This window comes from Carassius auratus, chromosome 14, assembly GCF_003368295.1.
Source record: "Carassius auratus strain Wakin chromosome 14, ASM336829v1, whole genome shotgun sequence".
Classification (NCBI taxonomy): domain Eukaryota; kingdom Metazoa; phylum Chordata; class Actinopteri; order Cypriniformes; family Cyprinidae; genus Carassius; species Carassius auratus.
The window spans coordinates 32,238,385-32,257,180 of record NC_039256.1 but is presented as its reverse complement, the minus strand read 5'-3'; the positions used below and the strand labels follow the sequence as shown (position 1 = coordinate 32,257,180).

The following is an 18,796-nucleotide window of genomic DNA, read 5'->3' as shown; positions in this document are numbered from 1 at the left end:
GGGTGGGGGTGAGAGCCTTTGGAACGGAGCGAGGCCGGTGGAGTGATTGCAATTGAGCGACACCTGCTCGACCCACCGGTTCCAAGTCCCACTAAGGAGATGGAAGGATATAAAACAGAAGCGACGACAGTGAAGGACGAGAGAGGACCAGGCCTGGATTTATTTTGTGTTTTGATTTTGTTTGTTTGTTTGTGTTTAGTTTGTTGTGCTGTTTTGTGTTTATTTTGATTATTAAAGTAATTTTTATTTTCTACCGGTTCCCGCCTCCTTCTTCCCGATGAATATGAAGTTTGTACTGCGTTACACTACTTTGGGGCTGTCGTGGCCAAACGTTTAGAGTGTTGGACTTGCAATCCAAGGTTTGCAAGTTCGAGTCTCGGGCTTGCAGGAATTGTAGGTGGGAGAGTGAATGTACAGTGCTCTCTCCACCTTCAATACCATGACTGAGGTGCCCTTGAGCAAGTTACTGAACCCCCAACTGCTCCCCTGGTGCCGCAGCCTAAATGGCTGCCTACTGCTCCAAGTGTGTGTGTTCACTGCTCTGTGTGTGTGCACTTTGGATGGGTTAAAAGCAGAGCACAAATTCCGAGTATGGGTCACCATACTTGGCTGTATGTCACGTCACTTTACTGTGTAAATGTTTGGAGATGATTTGTTGATTAAATTCAATTAACTGTATAAAAACAATAGAACATAAATCTTGTAAATATCTCAATTCAATGTGTGTGTGTGTCTGTGTGTGTGTTTTGTTCTTCAGGTCTGGATCGGTTCTGCTGGTTTGATCAGCCTGATCCTTGTTATGCAGCTCTGGGACACAAACTCAATCTGCCAATGGTGCTGGATGATAGTGTATATGACCTGAAGTTAAAAAGGATAAGAAACATAAACACACAAGATGGTCCAGACTGTACAATAAAATGTGGCAGCAAGAAGAAATGTGATCTTTATAATAACAGACCTGAAGTGACAGTCATTAATGGGACTCTGATAATAAACCGTGTGATCAGAGCAGATTCAGGGAATTACAGATTAACACTCACTCATCAGGAATGGGGCGTAGATCCTTCTAAACATATTCAAGTGATTGTTGAAGGTACAGAAACTCTCTCATCATACTCATTACAATCTCATGTTCTCCAAAGATCTCACTCTCATGCAAATGAAACCGTTGAATCTCTGTGAAGGTTTTTGTTCCTGTAGCACACAGTAAACACATTACAGACTCCAGCTGTGTATTTCAGAAAGCAAGGTTAATTTATCATCTGCTAAATCCTGAACTCTAAGCTGATTAACCCAAACCTTGCTTACTTGAGGTATATATGTTCCAAAAATGCGTTCAGGATTTAGTTAATTCAACTGAGAGTATGTTCATCTTGGCTAACACACAAGATGAATTGAAGAGTCACTATGGAAACAGATGCTAAGTAAAAGCACATCATACTACTTAGTTCTTCTTCTATTCAATGTCCATTTGCATACATGTTTCATATCGCCACTTAACTGGTGGCTGTGCATTCATTTTTCTTTTTTTTTTTGTTTAATCTTTAATCCTTGAGAATATGAAATATATTGTTTGATGCTAATTATATAATAAGTCACATCAGATTTTTATTATAGAAAATGCCAACTATATTGTAATAATATATTATACTGTGAACAATTTGTCACGACCACTGGAGTCTTACCAGTAGGTGGCACATGCTCTGATAGCTCTGAAATCAATTAACCCTGAAACAGAACCTACTCTGGAGCAGGTTATCTTCAAAGAGTAAGTTGCTATGGATGCTTTACAAACTTTGAAAGTTACCTTTGGAACCGAAAGCTGAATTTGTCTTCTTACTTCTCCTTAAACACACTCGGTATGTCACATAACCTGCTTTCTGGAATAGCCCCCCAATAATAGTATGATTAGTGTGGAAGAACAAGATTCTACATGTTTTCATGTGACTGTGATGTGTCTGTGATGTGTCCCTCCCTCCAGCTCCTATTGGCTCAGTGGAAGTGTCAATCATCTGCTCCTCCAGTGGGGTGATGAGGGTGTTCTGCTCCTCTGAGGGGGATCAGCTCCTCTACAGCTGGACTCTGAATGGAGATCCACTGATGGTTGGAAACACCAGCATTGATCTGGATGAAGGAACTGATGGAGACATCAGCTGCAGCGTGAAGAACCACGTCAGTCACGCACAGAAGACCATTAGACTCAAACCCTGTCCTGGTGAGATTTTAATACATGAATGTACACATACATGAAAAAACCACAGCAACACCAGTGATGAAGAACAGTTAGTTTCAATAATTGGGCTCTTAAAGGTCCCATTTTACGTGCTTTTTTGAAGCTTTGATTGTGTTTACAATGTGCAATATTACATGTGTTCATGTTTCGCGTGTAAAAAAAAACACAGTATTTTTCACACAATTCACCTATCTGTATACTGCTGTTTTCACTGTCACAAAAACGGGCTGATGACTTCCTTGTTCTATGAAGCCTCTCCTTCAGAAATACGTAACGAGTTCTGATTGGGCCAGCGGTTCCTGTGTTGTGATTCGACAGCAGCTGAGAGCAGGCTGACCTCCTGGTAAAGCGATTGGGCTAGAACGCACGTGCTGGAGATGTATTTATAGTCACAGGAGGAGCGTTTTTACTGACGAGATGCGCATGAAAGCCCTAACATCTAGTTAACAAAGCTAAACAGCGTTGCCCTTTGTGTAATACGTTACAGAAACTGTTAAAGGCACCAACTTAAATAATAAAATACACTTACCAGTTGTGGTCCATAAACAACGCCTTCTCCAGACAAAGAGGGAACTGCTCCATCTTTCAAGAATAATATTTGTGCAAATCCAGCATTAAACTGATTGAGATTGAGAAAGTTGTCCTCAGTAAAATGAGCTGCACATAGTTTTACATGTGCATTATAATTTTCGGGAACCGAGTTAAACATAAATTGTAACCATTAATCTCAAAGTACAGCGTTCCTGGGAAGCCCAAACAAAGATGATTGGACTCAGAGATGAAAAAAACAGCGTTTCAACAACATGGCGACAAAAACAAACAGCTCTTCCTTCTTCTCCGTCAGAGCACAACAAGGCCACGCCCCCTGTTTGTGAATTCATGTGGGCGGTGGTTAGTCAAAAAAACTGTTTTAGTGACGTTATTACTACAGGAACTAGAGGGCTGTAGTCCAAACGGGTCGTTTTTTGTAGGCGAATTCTGTTAAATAAATATCTCGTTTGGCACTGAACTTTGAGCTTTAGAATTTTACAGATATTATTTATACTCTAACAACAACTTTACACACTAACTAAAGTTTAAAACATGGAATCACGAAGAAGGGGACCTTTAATTCTTGAAAATCAGCACTAGTTTGTTTCAGCTTGATCTCAGCAGTGTTTTTGATGTGCTTCAGAGAGAAAGCAGCTGATGTTTTATTTCAGAACAAACTTCTGCAGCTGTGACCTATAGTGTGACCTCTGCAGTGACCCACGGCACACAGATATCAGAATGTGGTACGAGTTTAACAAACACACTCCTGGGAGCATGAAGATGGGTTTTGTTTTGTGTCTAATTTTTGTCGTTTATTGTTTTTAGTGTCTGTGGTATTGATTGATTGATTGATTGATTGATTGATGTGTTGTTCAGTGTCTGTGGTGTTTGTTGTGGTCTGGTGTCTTCAGCTGATGGTTCTGTTCGGTCTGTTAGGAGCTTTTCACATCTACATGAGACACACATCAGGTGAGAGACATTTATCATCATCATTATAGATTTGACATCCAGATATTAAGAGTGTGATGATGATGATGATGATGATGATGATGATGATGATGATGATGATGATAATGATGTGATTTAGGAAAGAAACAGGAAGATCAGAGGATGAGAAGTGTGAGGATGAGAAGATTTAGAGAAGGACATGAACACACAGCAGAAGATTGATGAGAGCAGCAGCAGATCATCTCTACTTATTTTTAACATGTTTAGCCACAAATGTGTCTTTTTTATTATTATAGGCTCTCTGTTTTATTACAGAATATGGATATACAATTTTAACAATAAAAAAATTTGAAACAGAACTGCATTTCCAGGCAAAAGTCACAATATTATTTTTAAGAGGGTTTATGCAATACAGTCAATTTTCATATTCATCAACAGAAAGCAAACATAAAAACAATAAATCCAGACAGAAATAAAATTTTGTCCAGCTATAACTGAAGAACACCGACACCTCATATATTTTAATACTGGATGATTTGTTAATTGCATTTAGTAAATTATACTTTCAATAAAATATTTGCAATTTGTTGTAAAATGTGTTTTATGCAAATTAGTTCTGGGTTTTAGTTGTATTTACACCATTCTGTCCCAGTGTTTCGAACCGACTCATTGAAATTAATTTAAATCTTTGAAAAGCTTAGTTTCTACCATCAGGAATAGAACGTAAATTTTATTACAAGGTTGTTTATTGATAAACATGGCAGTATTCATAGGGAGTTGACTTACATGTTTTTAGTTAAATGCAGGGCTTTCTAATTAAATACTGATCAATCAAAAATGTTTCATGCACTGGTTCGCACATTTTGACATCTGATATGATCCAACCAGAACCCGGCCGCTCCCAAAATCCGAACTCTTGAAAATGATAGCTGTTGTTTTTCTGTTTAATAATGTGAGGCAGATGCATTAAGTAGACTATTTCATACATGAAATGAAACCTAAATCCTGATAATTGTCTGATCAAATGTATTACAGTACTACTAAAATGTTTTGAGAAAAGGTTTGATCCAAATCAGAAACAACATTGGATTACATAATCAAATCCAATTTCAGAATCTGTTTTCCCTTTTGAACAAACTATTTTCAATATTTGATCCAATCCAATAACTGAAGGCCAGTACAATTTCTCTTGAACTGCAGAAGATTGAAGTCAGACATAAAGCAGACTGAAACAGGATGCTGTTACTGTAATAATCAGAATCAGAATCAAAAGAGCTTTATTACCAAGTATGTTTACACACACAAGGAATTTGACTTGATGACAGGAGTCTAGTTAAAGAGTCAAGAGGCATTTATTTGTCATTTGCATAGTTAACACTGGGGAAAACTGGGCATTAAAATGCTTGTGACGAGGCTCAGACATAGAGTGACAATAACAAGACATAAGACATAGACGTACATGGAGAGCACTGAGATTGAGTGACTACAGTGCCCTTACACAGAAAGACAGAGCAGTATATAAAAAATAAGTAGAAGTAACAGGTACAATAAAGGTAGTCAGTGTTTAGAATATATAGAGTACATAAGAAGTCCTGAGGTAGTATTATGATTACTGATGTAGAACGGTGTCTAAAATGTCTTTGTAGTGTGACGTAGAGCTACATGTAATTTACATTACATTTAATCATTTAGCAGACGCTTTTATCCAAAGCGACTTACAAATGAGAACAATAGAAGCAGTCAGGTCAACAAGAGAACAACAACAGAATACAAGTGCCATGACAAGTCTCAGTTAGTCTAGTATAGAACGCATAGCCAGGTGTATATACATTTTTTTTTTTTTTAATAAATAAAAAAGAAAAGGAAAAGTACTGGTGTTAGTAGGTTAAGTGCAGGCGAAAAAGATGAGTCTTTAGATGTTTCTTGAAAATGAGTAAAGACTCAGCTGTACGAACTGAGATTGGGAGGTCATTCCACCAGCTGGGCACAGCCCAGGAAAAGGTCCGTGAGAGTGATTTTGAATTTCTTTGGGATGGCACCACAAGGCGTTGTTCACTTGCAGAGCGCAAGCTTCTGGAGGGCACATAGGATTTAACCAGTGAGTTTAGGTAAGTTGGTGCCGTGCCAGTGGTTGTCTTGTAGGCAAGCATCAGTACCTTGAATTTGATGCGAGCAGCTACTGGTAGCCAGTGTAACCTGATGAGGAGAGGAGTAATGTGAGCTTTTTTTGGCTCATTGAAGACAACCCTTGCTGCTGCATTCTGGATCATTTGCAGAGGCTTGACAGTACATGCAGGAAGAGCCAGGAGAGCATTACAATAGTCCAGTCTGGAGAGAACAAGAGCTTGGACAAGAAGTTGGGTTGCTTGCTCTGACAGGAAGGGTCTAATCTTCCTAATGTTGTATAAGGCAAACCTGCAGGACCGGGTCGTTGTAGCAATGTGGTCAGTGAAGCTTAATTGATGATCCATCACAACTCCTAGGTTTCTGGCTGTCTTCGAAGGAGTTATGGTTGACGAGCCCAGCTGTATAGAAAAGTTGTGATGAATCAATGGGTTAGCTGGAATCACCAGTAGTTCAGTCTTTGTAAGGTTAAGCTGAAGGTGATGGTCATTCATCCAGCTAGAAATGTCACTCAGACAGGCTGAAATGCGAGCAGCTACCATCGGGTCATCAGGCTGGAATGAGAAGTAGAGTTGGGTGTCATCAGCATAGCAGTGATAAGAAAAGCCATGCTTCTGAATGACAGATCCTAAAGATTCCATGTAGATGGAGAAGAGAAGTGGTCCAAGTACTGAGCCCTGAGGAACCCCAGTAGCAAGGTGGTGTGACTTAGAAACATCACCCCTCCAAGACACACTGAAGGATCTGTCAGAGAGGTAGGACTTAACCCACAGGAGAGCAGTTCCAGAGATCCCCATCTTTCTGAGGGTGGACAGGAGAATCTGGTGATTAATAGTGTCAAAAGCAGCAGACAGGTCCAGTAAGATGAGTACCGAGGATTTTGAAGCTGCTCTTGCTAGTCGCAGGGCTTCAGTAACCGAGAGCAGAGCAGTCTCAGTTGAGTGGCCACTTTTGAAGCCAGATTGGTTGCTGTCCAGGAGGTTGTTCTGTCCAAGGAACATAGAAAGCTGGTTGAACACAGCCCGCTCAAGTGTCTTTGCAATGAATGGAAGAAGGGATACCGGTCTGTAGTTTTCAAGAAGCGCTGGATTTAGAGATGGTTTCTTGAGCAGTGGGCTTACCCGAGCCTGCTTGAATGCTAAGGGAAATGTTCCAATGTTCACATGTAGGAAAATTAAAGTGGCAGTGCAGATGCAATAAATAAACTTAAGAGCAGCACACATTCAGATGTATTCCTGAGTAGACACAGAGTAACATGAAGGAATATTAAAAAAGGGGCAGTGCAAGGCAAGTACAATGAAGTAAACATAAGAGCAGCATGTATTCCGGTTTTTAGATTGAGGACAGCTGATTATTAAGTAGTCTCATGGCTTGAAGATAGAAGCTGTTCTTAAGTGTGGTTGTCTGTGAACGGAGGGATCGGAAACATCCGCCAGATGGCAGTGTGGCAAACAGGTGATGAGCAGGGTGAGTGCGGTCCTTGATGATGCTGTGAGCCTTTCTCAAGCAGCGAGTTTGATAGATGTCCTGTAAGGCTGGGAGTTTATGTCCAATGATGAGCTCTGCTGTTCTCACCACTCGCTGAAGAGCTTTGCAGTCCAAGGAAGAGCAGTTGCCGTACCATACAGTGATGCAGCCGGTCAGAATGCTCTCTATAGTGCAGCAGTAGAAGTTTGACATGATGTTAGAGGAGATGCCAAACCTCTGCAGGATGTAGAGACACTGACGGGCTGTTCTCACTATGGTCTCTGAGTGTAGGCTCCAGGAAAGATCCTCAGAGATGTTAATGCCAAGGAACTTGTAGCTCTTAACTGTCTCTACTATTTCTCTGTTGATGTGAATGGGAACGTGACCCTCTCTCTGTGACTTACTGTAGTCCACAATCATCTCCTTGGTCTTGCTGATGTTTAGAGAGAGATTGTTATCCGCACACCATGCTGTGAGTGCATTAACCTCATCTCTGTAGGATGTCTCATCGCCATTGGTGACGAGTCCTAGGATAGTAGTATCATCAGCAAATTTGATGATGGTGTTGGAGCTATGCTTAGCAGAGCAGTCATAAGTGAACAGGGAGCACAAGAGAGGACAGACTACACATCCCTGTGGGACACAAGTGCTGAGTATGAGTGAGGGGGATGTGTGATTGCCAATTCTGACCAACTGGGGTCTGCCGGTCAGGAAGTCCAGGACCCAGTTACATAAGTGACTGTTAAGACCCAGATTTTTCAGTTTGGCTAAAAGTTTGGTAGGGATGATGGTGTTAAATGCAGAGATGTAATCAACAAACAGCATCCGCACATCAGAAGTGACATTCAGCCAAGTATGGTGACCCATACTCAGAATTTGTGCTCTGCATTTAACCCATCCGAAATGCACACACACAGAGCAGTGAACACACACACACACACACACACACTTTGAGCACACACCCGGAGCCATTTATGCTGCGGCGCCCGGGGAGCAGTTGGGGGTTCGATGCCTTGCTCGAGGGCAGCTAAGTCGAGGTATTGAAGGTGGAGAGAGAGCTGTTCATGCACTCCCCCCACCCACAATTCCATCCGGCCCGAGACTAGAACCCACAACCCTTCGATTGGGAGTCCAACCCTCTAACCATTAGGCCACGACTTCCCCATAGGTGTCTCTTCCCTCCAAGTGTTCTAGTGCAGAGTGTATGGCCATTGCAATGGCATCATCAGTGGATCTGTTAGAACGGTAAGCAAATTGTAATGTGTCCAAGGTGTCAGGCAGAGAGGAGCAGATGTGGGATTTGACTAGCCGTTCAAAGCACTTCATGATGACTGATGTCAGTGCTACAGGGCGGTAGTCGTTCAGGCAGGAGACGGTTGTTTTCTTGGGAATAGGGATGATGGTAGTTTGCTTGAAGCATGTGGGGATCACTGTAAGTCTCAAGGAGAGGTTGAAGATGTTGGTGAAGACATCTGCTAACTGGACAGCACAGGCCCTCACGACACGTCCGTGTATTCCAGTGTAGAAGAAAGTACAACATAGTGCAGACATACATTGAAATAACACAGTAGGGATGTAATATAACACTAATATAAGAAAAAATGATGTACTATACACATGAATGGAAGTATAGGGATAAAATGTAGTGTTTAAATAAATGTACAAATAAATGTGTAAATATGTCATTTAGTGTACAAGTGTACACATTTTAGATTCTGTGTATAAATATGTCAGTTGTGATGAATGGTGTATAACTGTGAAAGTTTAATTGTTCTGGCTGAATATAGCCTGTAGGAAAAAAAGACTGTTCTTGTGTCTGGCTGTTCTGGTGGTCAGTGCTCTGTAGTGCCAACCAGAAGGCAAAAGTAAATAGTGTCTGTGCATTTATTTGTAATCAAGTCAACGATATCACTGTAGATGAAGTGACCCCAACTAAGCAAGCCAGAGGCGACAGCGGCAAGGAACCGAAACTCCATCGGTGACAGAATGGAGAAAAAAACCTTGGGAGAAACCAGGCTCAGTTGGGGTCAGTTCTCCTCTGACCAGACGAAACCAGTAGTTCAATTCCAGGCTGCAGCAAAGTCAGATTGTGCAGAAGAATCATCTGTTTCCTGTGGTCTTGTCCTGGTGCTCCTCTGAGACAAGGTCTTTACAGGGGATCTGTATCTGGGGCTCTAGTTGTCCTGGTCTCCGCTGTCTTTCAGGGATGTAGAGGTCCTTTCTAGGTGCTGATCCACCATCTGGTCTGGATACGTACTGGATCCGGGTGACTGCAGTGACCCTCTGATCTGGACAAAGACTGGATCTGGTGGCCACGGTGACCTCGGAACAAGAGAGAAACAGACTAATATTAGCGTTGATGCCATTCTTCTAATGATGTAGCAAGTACATCGGGTGTTATGTGAAGTGTTTCGGTTCCGGTTTACCTAATTAATGCAGCCTAAAAATCCTTTAACGGATTTGGATATTAAAAGCATATTAGTATGTTATGTGTATGCCAGGTTAAAGAGATGGGTCTTTAATCTAGATTTAAACTGCAAGAGTGTGTCTGCCTCCCGAACAATGTTAGGTAGGTTATTCCAGAGTTTAGGCGCCAAATAGGAAAAGGATCTGCCGCCCGCAGTATTATCAAATTGCCTGAGTTTTGAGAACGTAGCGGACGTGGAGGATTATAATGTTAGAAGAACTCGTTCAAAAACTGAGGTGCTAAACCATTCTCTGATTGGCCAGCTATTTGCTCAAAACTCGCATTTGAATGAATACAGAAACACAAACACACAGCAATTCAACTACTCTTCAGCTTATCTTTTACTGAAATCAGGTGAATCCTGTTTATTTTTTTTTCTGTTTGTGTGACGTGTTTAAATAAATAAATAAAACACGTTTGTCTGCAAGTCTTTGTAGCAGGTTCCTCATTCCTGCTTCTGTAGACTCTCCTATACACACACATGCTGAACTGAGGGAGCAAACGGGATACAAAATAGGATTTCAACTTATCTTAGGATCTTATCTTATCTTATCTTATCTTATCTTATCTTGGTAGAATCAAAATCAGTTAAAATAACTAGAAAAGTGAAGTTTATTAAACCGACTTTTGAATTTCTGTAAAAGATTATTCATTTTTAAGGCAGATATAGATACATTTAATAGATACAAAAAATGTCTTGTTGGTTTTATTTAGTGCTGCCCTGAACAAGCTGTTTGACACAACAGCGCCAGAACACCCACCACACAAATCAGTTTTTACTAGAGAGGAGACAAGAGTGATGAAGCCCATCAGTAGATGTATGGGATGATTAGTATGCCATGATACTCAGAAGCCAGCATTCCATTGAACAATGTCCAATAAAGGGTTGAAACAATTAGTTAACACTACCGACAATGTCAACAATAAAAATTGCAGGCAATATTTTTTTGTTGTTGTTGAGTAGTCATCTGATTTCATATGACCTGATCAACCTATCCCTAACCCTGGCATTAATGTGATTTGATCAGTGTGGCACTGTAGCCCGAGACTGTAATTCAGCCCTCATGAATGCAATTCAAGAGAAGAAGACACACAGTGCTTCAGAGCAAGTTGAATGAATTCCATTTGAATTAATATGTAAAAATTCTGTGCCTTCATGCCTTACTCTCAATAACAAAACAAACACAACAAAAACTGACAGAGAGCAGCATTTAAGAACTTATCTGATTACAGAGAATTTAATGTTTGATGTGGAAGTGTTTAAAAAAACAGGTTTGTATGCAAGTCTGTGAAGCAAGTTCCTCATTCCTGCTCCTGTATAGTCTCTTTCTCTCTCTCTCTCTCTCTCTCTCTCTCTCTCTCTCTCTCTCTCTCACACACACACACACAGAGACAGACAGTGTCATTCATAGCATGGTGAATCTTTACAGTGACTGTTCTGTTCATGTCAGTGTTGTGCATTATTCAGATGAACTTAAAATGCCTTGAAATTCGAAAACAATTAATAAAATTGAATTGAGAGAGCAAACAGTTTGGGACCCTGTTTGTTGCTGATGTCACTTCCTATTTGTTGCTGCTGTTTGTTTTGAATTTGGAGCTCTTTATTGATTTTTTTTTTTATTATCTTAATATCGAGTTTATACACCATCATTTTAATTTCTATAATGTCTGAACATTTCTCCTATCGTACTCAACAAAAAACAAAAAAAACAATTGGAGTGCCTTATCACATTTTATTTTGATGTCCTGATTCCGCTACTAGCTTATAGCCTGTTAGCATCACCAGTACGAGTGTTGCTATTCTTGCTTACATTACTCTATTGACACACATTACTATTGTTTCACTCACTGTTACGGACTCTCATGACGGATATGTTTCTAACTTTGAGTGCTGGTGAGGTCACGATGCAGCTTGAGCTGAAGGCTTTGGAGAAGCAAATCCACGAGCTGCTGGAGAAGCAGGTCCAGCTGAGAGAGCGGAGAGCCACGTTGGAAACACAATACTACAATACTCACAATCCGAGGTAAGTTTAAAGCATGATATTAATGCTCCCACGACCTCTACTCCATGTGTTTCTCTGCACAGGCTTCATGAAGGACATAATCTTCCCAGATCTCCTTTACTCTGATGCCGGGTGCACCAACAGCAGAAGACGTGAGCCAGGCCTTGAGTGAGAGACTGCATCAACCGATATGTCTGAGCTTCCTTAGCTAATGGAAATGTGCACACTCACTGGTTCCATGGTAATAATAAATAAAAGTTCACAATGTAGCTTAATAAGCCTTAATCAAAACTTAATTTTTAAGTTTTGGGCTCAAATGTATTATTTACGTGCTGGTATTACCTTATGAACTGTGATTACGTTACAAGTTGCCACAGTGTATTCATGATTTCATGTTTTCGGTTTCTCCCTCATGGTTATGGAAACTGCCACATGATTTGCCACCCTAGCCTGGAGGGATCTCCTGTTTGTTGAGTATGCCTGGGAATTTTGCAGGCTTGCGGTGAAGACAGGGATGGACGATGCCATGCTGAACTCTCTTTTCTAGATCATGGCAAATTACTACCTACCCATTGACTAAAGCCCCTGAGTCCACTCCAGTCCTTGAATTTAGCCCAGAGAGGGCTCCAGTCCATGTGTTCCCATGTCTTGTGTTTTTCTCCCCATGTTCTCTCCATTACCTAATTTCTCCCTCATGTCTATTTTGTTCATTTGTTTCAGCTGGTTCCCATTTATTTCCTTGATTATTCCCATTACTTAAGTCCTGTGTCTTTCCATGTCTAGCTTCCAGTATTGTTAGTCTATCCCCTCTTCTATATGTGCTTAGACTGCTTCAAGAATTTCCCTCTGTCTCCTCGCATGATTTTTTTTTTATTACATGCACTGAAGATTTTTAAGTTTTGAGAAAATGATTACATTATGAACATTTTATTACAATAATAATGTAATATTTATTACATCATGTGTAGTTATTATATTAGTTTCTACAGACGTTGAAGTTAAAGGCGGATATGAAGATTTATTACACATTTATTCTGACATGTTATTTCACTGACACACATTGACACACTGTTTTCCTAATTAATGTTGTTCGGTAGCTTTGACACAATCTTTTTTGTTTATAGTGCTATATAAATAAAGGTGACTTGACTTGAAGTTCAGCTGTACTATTAATATCATGAAAAGAAAAGAGAAGAGACTCTTTAACATCTCACTGTTACTGATTCATCATTCAGCTCAAAGCATTATGGGTGGTATCTTGTCAGTCTATTCTGATTCATCAACACAGTTTCACTGATGATCCAATACAAACCCAAAACCCAGGATAGAGCGGCTGAGTGAATGTGGTGTGGACTGTGTGGATGAGGCTCATTGTGTCAGAGACGCTGTAGAAGGACAGAGTTCCTTCTCTGTGATCCACAAACACTCCTATTCTACTGCTGATGGACTTCACAGAGACATCAGTCTTTACGTTATTGTGCATAAATAAGTAACTGGAGGGAGAGCAGAACAAACTCCAGGACTGATCATTATATCCAAACAAACACGCATTACCATATCCCTTCCTGCTGATGCTCTTATATGACACTGATATATAAACATCTCCACTCCACTCAATCTCCCAGTAACAGCGTCCACACACACTCTCTCTACACAACACCTGTGACCACTGATCAAATCTGTCTGGATGATCAGGATACGGCTGATCTGTGCCAGTGTTAGTAATTACTCTGTTGTTCTCAGACAGACGGAGTCGTTTATTCACTGTGTTCAGATCCAGAGTGAGCTGATGGGAATCTGATGGAGATAAAACACATCAGAATCAGGAATTATGAATCTGTTTGTTCTTCTAATGTAGCTGAACTCTTCATGTTCAGTGTATCATCAGTGTCTTAGTACAGATGACCAGATATTTGTGTAAACCATCGTTTACTAGGGCTGCCCCCTAATAGAGGCTAAAAATTTTATTAGTTGCAGGTGAAAAAAAAATATTAATTGTCGTTTTAACAATGTGTGATTTGACATTATCGAGTATATGGCAAATCCATGAAAAAAACACAACAGAGTGAAAGTGTAGCAGGTTAAACTAGTGCACATATGCATTTACAGTGTGTTCTTTCACTGCATGATTCAGTATATTAAAAATATTTAGAATGAGCACAAAATTCAAGATACGGGGACAGAAAATATAAATATATATATTTATATAATTTCATATAGTAAATATCACACAAAGAGTGCCGTTTTTCTTCTCCAGAGTTTAGCATAATTACAAATGTGATATATATATTTTTTTAACAGTTCAATAAAAAATATTTTTTTTAATATTAAGGGATTTACGTTTTAGACACTATATTGCCAGTTCCCTTTCAGTCGGTTACTCTTGATGTCACTTTGGATGAATGACGAATTGGGATCTAATGTTTCTAAGTCAAAACACCTTGCTACTGGGGTTCCTCAAGGCTCTGTACTTGGACCACTTCTCTTCTCCATCTACATGACATCATTAGGATCTGTCATTCAGAAGCATGGCTTTTCTTATCACTGCTATGCTGATGACACCCAACTCTACTTCTCATTCCAACCAGATGACCCGACGGTGGCTGCTCGCATTTCTGCCTGTCTGAGTGACATTTCTAGCTGGATGAATGACCATCACCTTCAGCTTAACCTTACGAAGACAGAACTCCTGGTGATTCCAGCTAACCCATTGCTTCATCACAACTTCTCTATACAGCTGGGTTCGTCAACCATTACTCCTTCGAGGACAGCCAGAAACCTAGGAGTTGTGATGGATCATCAGTTAAGCTTCACAGACCACATTGCTACAACGATTTGGTCCTGCAGATTTGCCTTATACAACATTAGGAAGATTAGACCCTTACTGTCAGAGCAAGCCACCCAACTTCTTGTCCAAGCACTTGTTCTCTCCAGACTGGACTATTGTAATGCTATCCTGGCTCTTCCTGCATGTACTGTCAAGCCTCTGCAATTGATCCAGAATGCAACAGCGAGGGTTTTCTTCAATGAGCCAAAAAAAGCTCACTTCTCTCCTCATCAGGTTACACTGGCTACCAGTAGCCGCTCGCATCAGATTCAAGGTACTGATGCTTGCCTACAAGACGACACCTGGCACGGCACCAACTTACCTAAACTCACTGGTTAAATCCTATGTGCCCTCCAGAAGTTTGCACTCTGCAAGTGAACGATGCCTTGTGGTGCCATCCCAAAGTTCAAAATCACTCTCACAATCCATCTCCTGGACTGCGCCCAGCTGGTGGAATGACCTCCCAATTTCAGTTCGTACAGCTGAGTCTTTTCTCATTTTCAAGAAACATCTAAAGACCTATTTTTTTTTGCCAGCATTTAACCAACTAATACTAGCACTTTTCTTTCTTTTCTTGTCTTTTCATTTAAAAAAAACCTGGCTATGCATTCTGTACTAGACTAACTGAGACTTGTCATGGCACTTGTATACTGTTTTTGTTCTCTTGTTGACCTGACTGCTTCTATTATTCTCATTTGTAAGTCGCTTTGGATAAAAGCGTCTGCTAAATTATTAAATGTAAATGTAAATGTAACAGTGATGGCAAACCCTCCAGGGAACCATCGCTCCTCTTGCATTCCACAACCAGTTGAGCAGCCAATGGAACATGTAGGGGCCCTAAACCAGGACCATACCAACAGTATCCTTTGGCACTCCTCCTGACGACCAGTGGTCAATTGGTGCATCGAAGGGTGAGTCAGAGCTTTCTGTAGAGGAAGATTATGCTGCGCTGCTGTCCTTCGGGACTGTAGCTATGCCTGAATTGGATCCAAAATAAAGGCTATGCTTTCCTGGGCTGCCGTGAGGGTAGGACTCAAATGGAGATCTCCACTGTGACCCAAGCTCTCACAATTGGATGGACGATTGGTTATATGGGGTGGTCCGCACTGGTTTCTCAGTGTTCTGCCTCGGTGCCATCTTTCCCAGAGGTGCATGAAGGCCTTACAAGGTTGTGAATGGCACTGGAAACTGACCTGCTATCTCTTCGTCCCTCACCACTCTTGACAGTGGTGCAGCTAGGAGGTATCCGGGCCCCCCGGTGGAGCGATTGGTTGGGATGCAGTTGTGTCCTAATACGACCTCCAGCCGACAGGGTGAACCGTTCCTCTCCTTCATGCCATTCACAATCTTGGTCTGCACAACCAGGCAGCTGACAAGTTGACATGAGTTGAGCTCCCAGGAGAATGGAGACTCCATCCCCAGATGGTCCAGCTGATTTGGAGTCATTTTGGAGCTGCTCAGGTAGACCGATTTGCCCCTCCAGAAGCCTCTCACTGCCATTTTTTCTACTCACAGTGAGAGGAACACTCGGCATGGAGGCACTTGCACACAGCTGGCTGTAGGGCCTTCGCAAATATGTGTTTCCCCCAAGCGGCAACCTCCTGTTCTCTCTCGTGAAGCCAACAAGGAAGTGACTAAAGCTGTAATTCATCTACTGGCCGCATGAGGCTGGCTACAAAAGGGAGTCAGTCCCATAGACTCCCCATGTTAAAATGCCCAACTTTACAGCAGAAAAAAACTTTTACAGCCTGGTTCCAAACATTATTTTGGTCTATATAGCTAATTTTGCCCTTCATTTTTTTTTATAACTCATCAGTTTAAATTATATTAAGCCTTAGAATTCTGCATAATTAAGGGCGTGGCGACTTGAGTAACAGGTGGATTAGACTATATATATGCACACTTAAACTCCCTAACTCCATGCTTGCCTTACAGACATGAAAAATAATTTGTCAAGGGCAGCCATATCATTTACATAATTTATAAAACTCTTCTTTCACCTTCCAAAGGAAGAACATGGAAACACTCTTTTTTTTCTGCTTGTTTTCTCACTGACTTACATTGTAGGAAGTCGTCCCTGGTTCTGGGAACAATGTTGGTGAATATGGCTGTGGAAAACAACAAACATGAACAGTGTGATTCACATGGTCCTCCATCAATTCCTAAGTCATTTCTAATATAATGTCGTCCAATATATGAGATGATGCTGGACTGGTTTCTGAGAGCAGATGAATCTCCAGGACTTTACCTCTGTCTGAGATCTTCTTGAGCTCCTCTTTGCAGAAATCCTCCAGTTTGTCTCTCAGCTGATGGACAGATTCGCTCAGATAATCAAAAGAGACGAGAGAACTGAAGGGAGTGTCATTTACATCTGTAGATTCAGGAGGTGCTGAGAGAGACTGGAAACTCTACAGAAAACAAAACTCATGAGCTCCACACTTGACCAACACCAGATTTTTGCAGCTCTTGTTGGACTTGGCTGATATTCAGTAACTCACCTCATTCTAGCACTTACACAACATCAGATTCATTCTTTTATAATTTTATTATATGACATCAGAGCTACAGATTATATATATATATATATATACTGTATATACAGTTATATATACATTTCAATTTAGGTAAAAAGCTGAAATGTCAGTGAAAATTTGAACTGTTGGTGGTGCTAGAGGTTTTTGACAGCTAAATATATCTTACAGAAGAAAAAGCTCAGAGAAATGATTCCTAAGAGATTTCCAGAGATGAAAGCCATTTGTAAGTGGCATCTCTTTCTCAAGAAGATGATTAGAGTCTGACTGATGATTATATATAAGACACTGCTTCTCTGTGAGTCTCTGTCAAGGCAGGATCTCCTCAGGTTCTGTGTTACCTGCTGGAACTGGATGTGATCCTGTGTGTGTGAAAGCTGCTCCAGCTCAGTGTCTCTCCTCCTCAGATCATTGATCTCCTGCTCCAGTCGCTCCAGTCGTTCTTCAGCTCGACTCACTGCAGTCTTTTCCTGATCTCTGATCAGTCGTATCAGCTCAGAGCGGCTTCTCTCAATGGAGCGGATGAGCTCAGTAAAGATCCTCTCACTGTCCTCCACTGCTGTCTGTGCAGAGCGCTGTTAGGACACACAGTGATTCAGCTTCAGTGAGTCTGAACTGAGACGGAGACAAACTTCTCTTCTTCTCCAGACTCACCTTCTGAGACTCCACAGTCTCTCTCAGCTGCTGGAGATCTTTCTCTCTCTGCTGGATTCTCTGCTGGAGCGTCTTCTGAGTCTCCTTCAGCTGCTTCTGCAGGACAAACAGATGATAGTGAGTGGTAGCCACAGAAAACTACTGACACTAAATCATCATGAACAGATCAATCCAGTAAAAGTGGAGCTGAAAACTAACGACTGAAATGTGTTGTAAAAGTGAATCTGACAGAGACATTGAGATCAAGACTGAAAGTGTTTCTGTGTTCTGTGTAATTAAGCTGTGATAGCAAATAAAGTTGGAAAAAAATAAATAGACTATTGAAATCACTACACTGAGTATTAACTTGATCTCTAGTGTTAAATACCTGTTTCTCTGTCCTCTGTGCTGTCGCTGATACAGTGTCGTGGTTTTTATGTTCATTAATCGTACAAAGCACACATATACATTTCTGGTCAGTGTGACAGAAAACTTCGAGGATCTTCTCATGTTTCTGGCAGATCATCTCCTGCAGTCGTCCAGTGGCATCAGTCAGATTGTGTTTCTTTCCTTTAAACCAACTCTCATGTTGTTTGAGGTGATTCTGACAGTAAGAGTTCAGACACACCAAACAGGATTTGACGGCTTTGTATTTTCTTCCAGTACAGACGTCACACTGCACATCTCCAGCTCCAGCGTAACAGTCATCAGAGAGTCTGGTCTTCTCCAGTTTCTCCACCACTTCAGCCAGTATGGTGTTTCTAGATAAAGCAGGTCTTGGACTGAAGGTCTGTCTGCACTGAGGACAGCTGTAGACTCTCTTCTGATCCTCTTGATCCCAGCAGTCTGTAATACAGATCTTACAGTAACTGTGTCCACAGGGAATAGCCACTGGATCCTTCAGGAGATCCAGACACAGTGGACACAATAACTCATCCTGGGAAACTCTGGCTTCTGCCATTTTACTGAATGAATACAGAGACACAAACACTCAACAGCTCAACTACACTTCAGCTTCTCTTTCCCTGAACT

The 18,796-nt window shown here is 41.1% G+C and overlaps 2 protein-coding genes across 3 annotated transcripts in view; one reads left to right on the top strand and one right to left on the bottom strand.

The window, feature by feature from the left end:
• LOC113114360 (uncharacterized) overlaps positions 1-18,796 on the top strand; it is a 575,280-nt gene that overhangs the window by 5,314 nt on the left and 551,170 nt on the right. Inside the window, exons 3-4 of one of the 2 annotated variants that reach the window (XM_026281273.1) lie at positions 758-1,093; positions 1,982-2,215. In XM_026281273.1, coding sequence (XP_026137058.1) covers positions 758-1,093; positions 1,982-2,215 — 570 coding nt within the window. The remainder of the gene's footprint in view (positions 1-757; positions 1,094-1,981; positions 2,216-18,796) is intronic. The other variant, XM_026281274.1, reaches the window with a different exon arrangement.
• On the bottom strand, positions 12,091-18,725 carry LOC113114385 (tripartite motif-containing protein 16-like). Its single transcript, XM_026281312.1, has 6 exons — positions 18,153-18,725; positions 17,786-17,881; positions 17,473-17,706; positions 16,849-17,008; positions 16,661-16,708; positions 12,091-13,570 (listed from the first exon to the last, which is right to left on the bottom strand). Exons 1-6 carry the CDS (start codon positions 18,723-18,725, stop codon positions 13,053-13,055), a joined length of 1,629 nt encoding a protein of 542 aa, XP_026137097.1. The 3' UTR covers positions 12,091-13,052.

What these genes read in the sequence shown, in the direction of transcription:
- LOC113114385 (XM_026281312.1), bottom strand. Translation starts at nt 18,725, where the DNA reads ATGGCAGAAGCCAGAGTTTCCCAGGATGAGTTATTGTGTCCACTGTGT. An exon ending in AGACTGTGGAGTCTCAGAAG is followed by an intron (nt 17,707 to 17,785) that starts GTGAGTCTGGAG and finishes GTGTCCTAACAG; the next exon opens with CGCTCTGCACAGACAGCAGT. An exon ending in ATCACATCCAGTTCCAGCAG is followed by an intron (nt 17,009 to 17,472) that starts GTAACACAGAAC and finishes TGTTTTCTGTAG; the next exon opens with AGTTTCCAGTCTCTCTCAGC.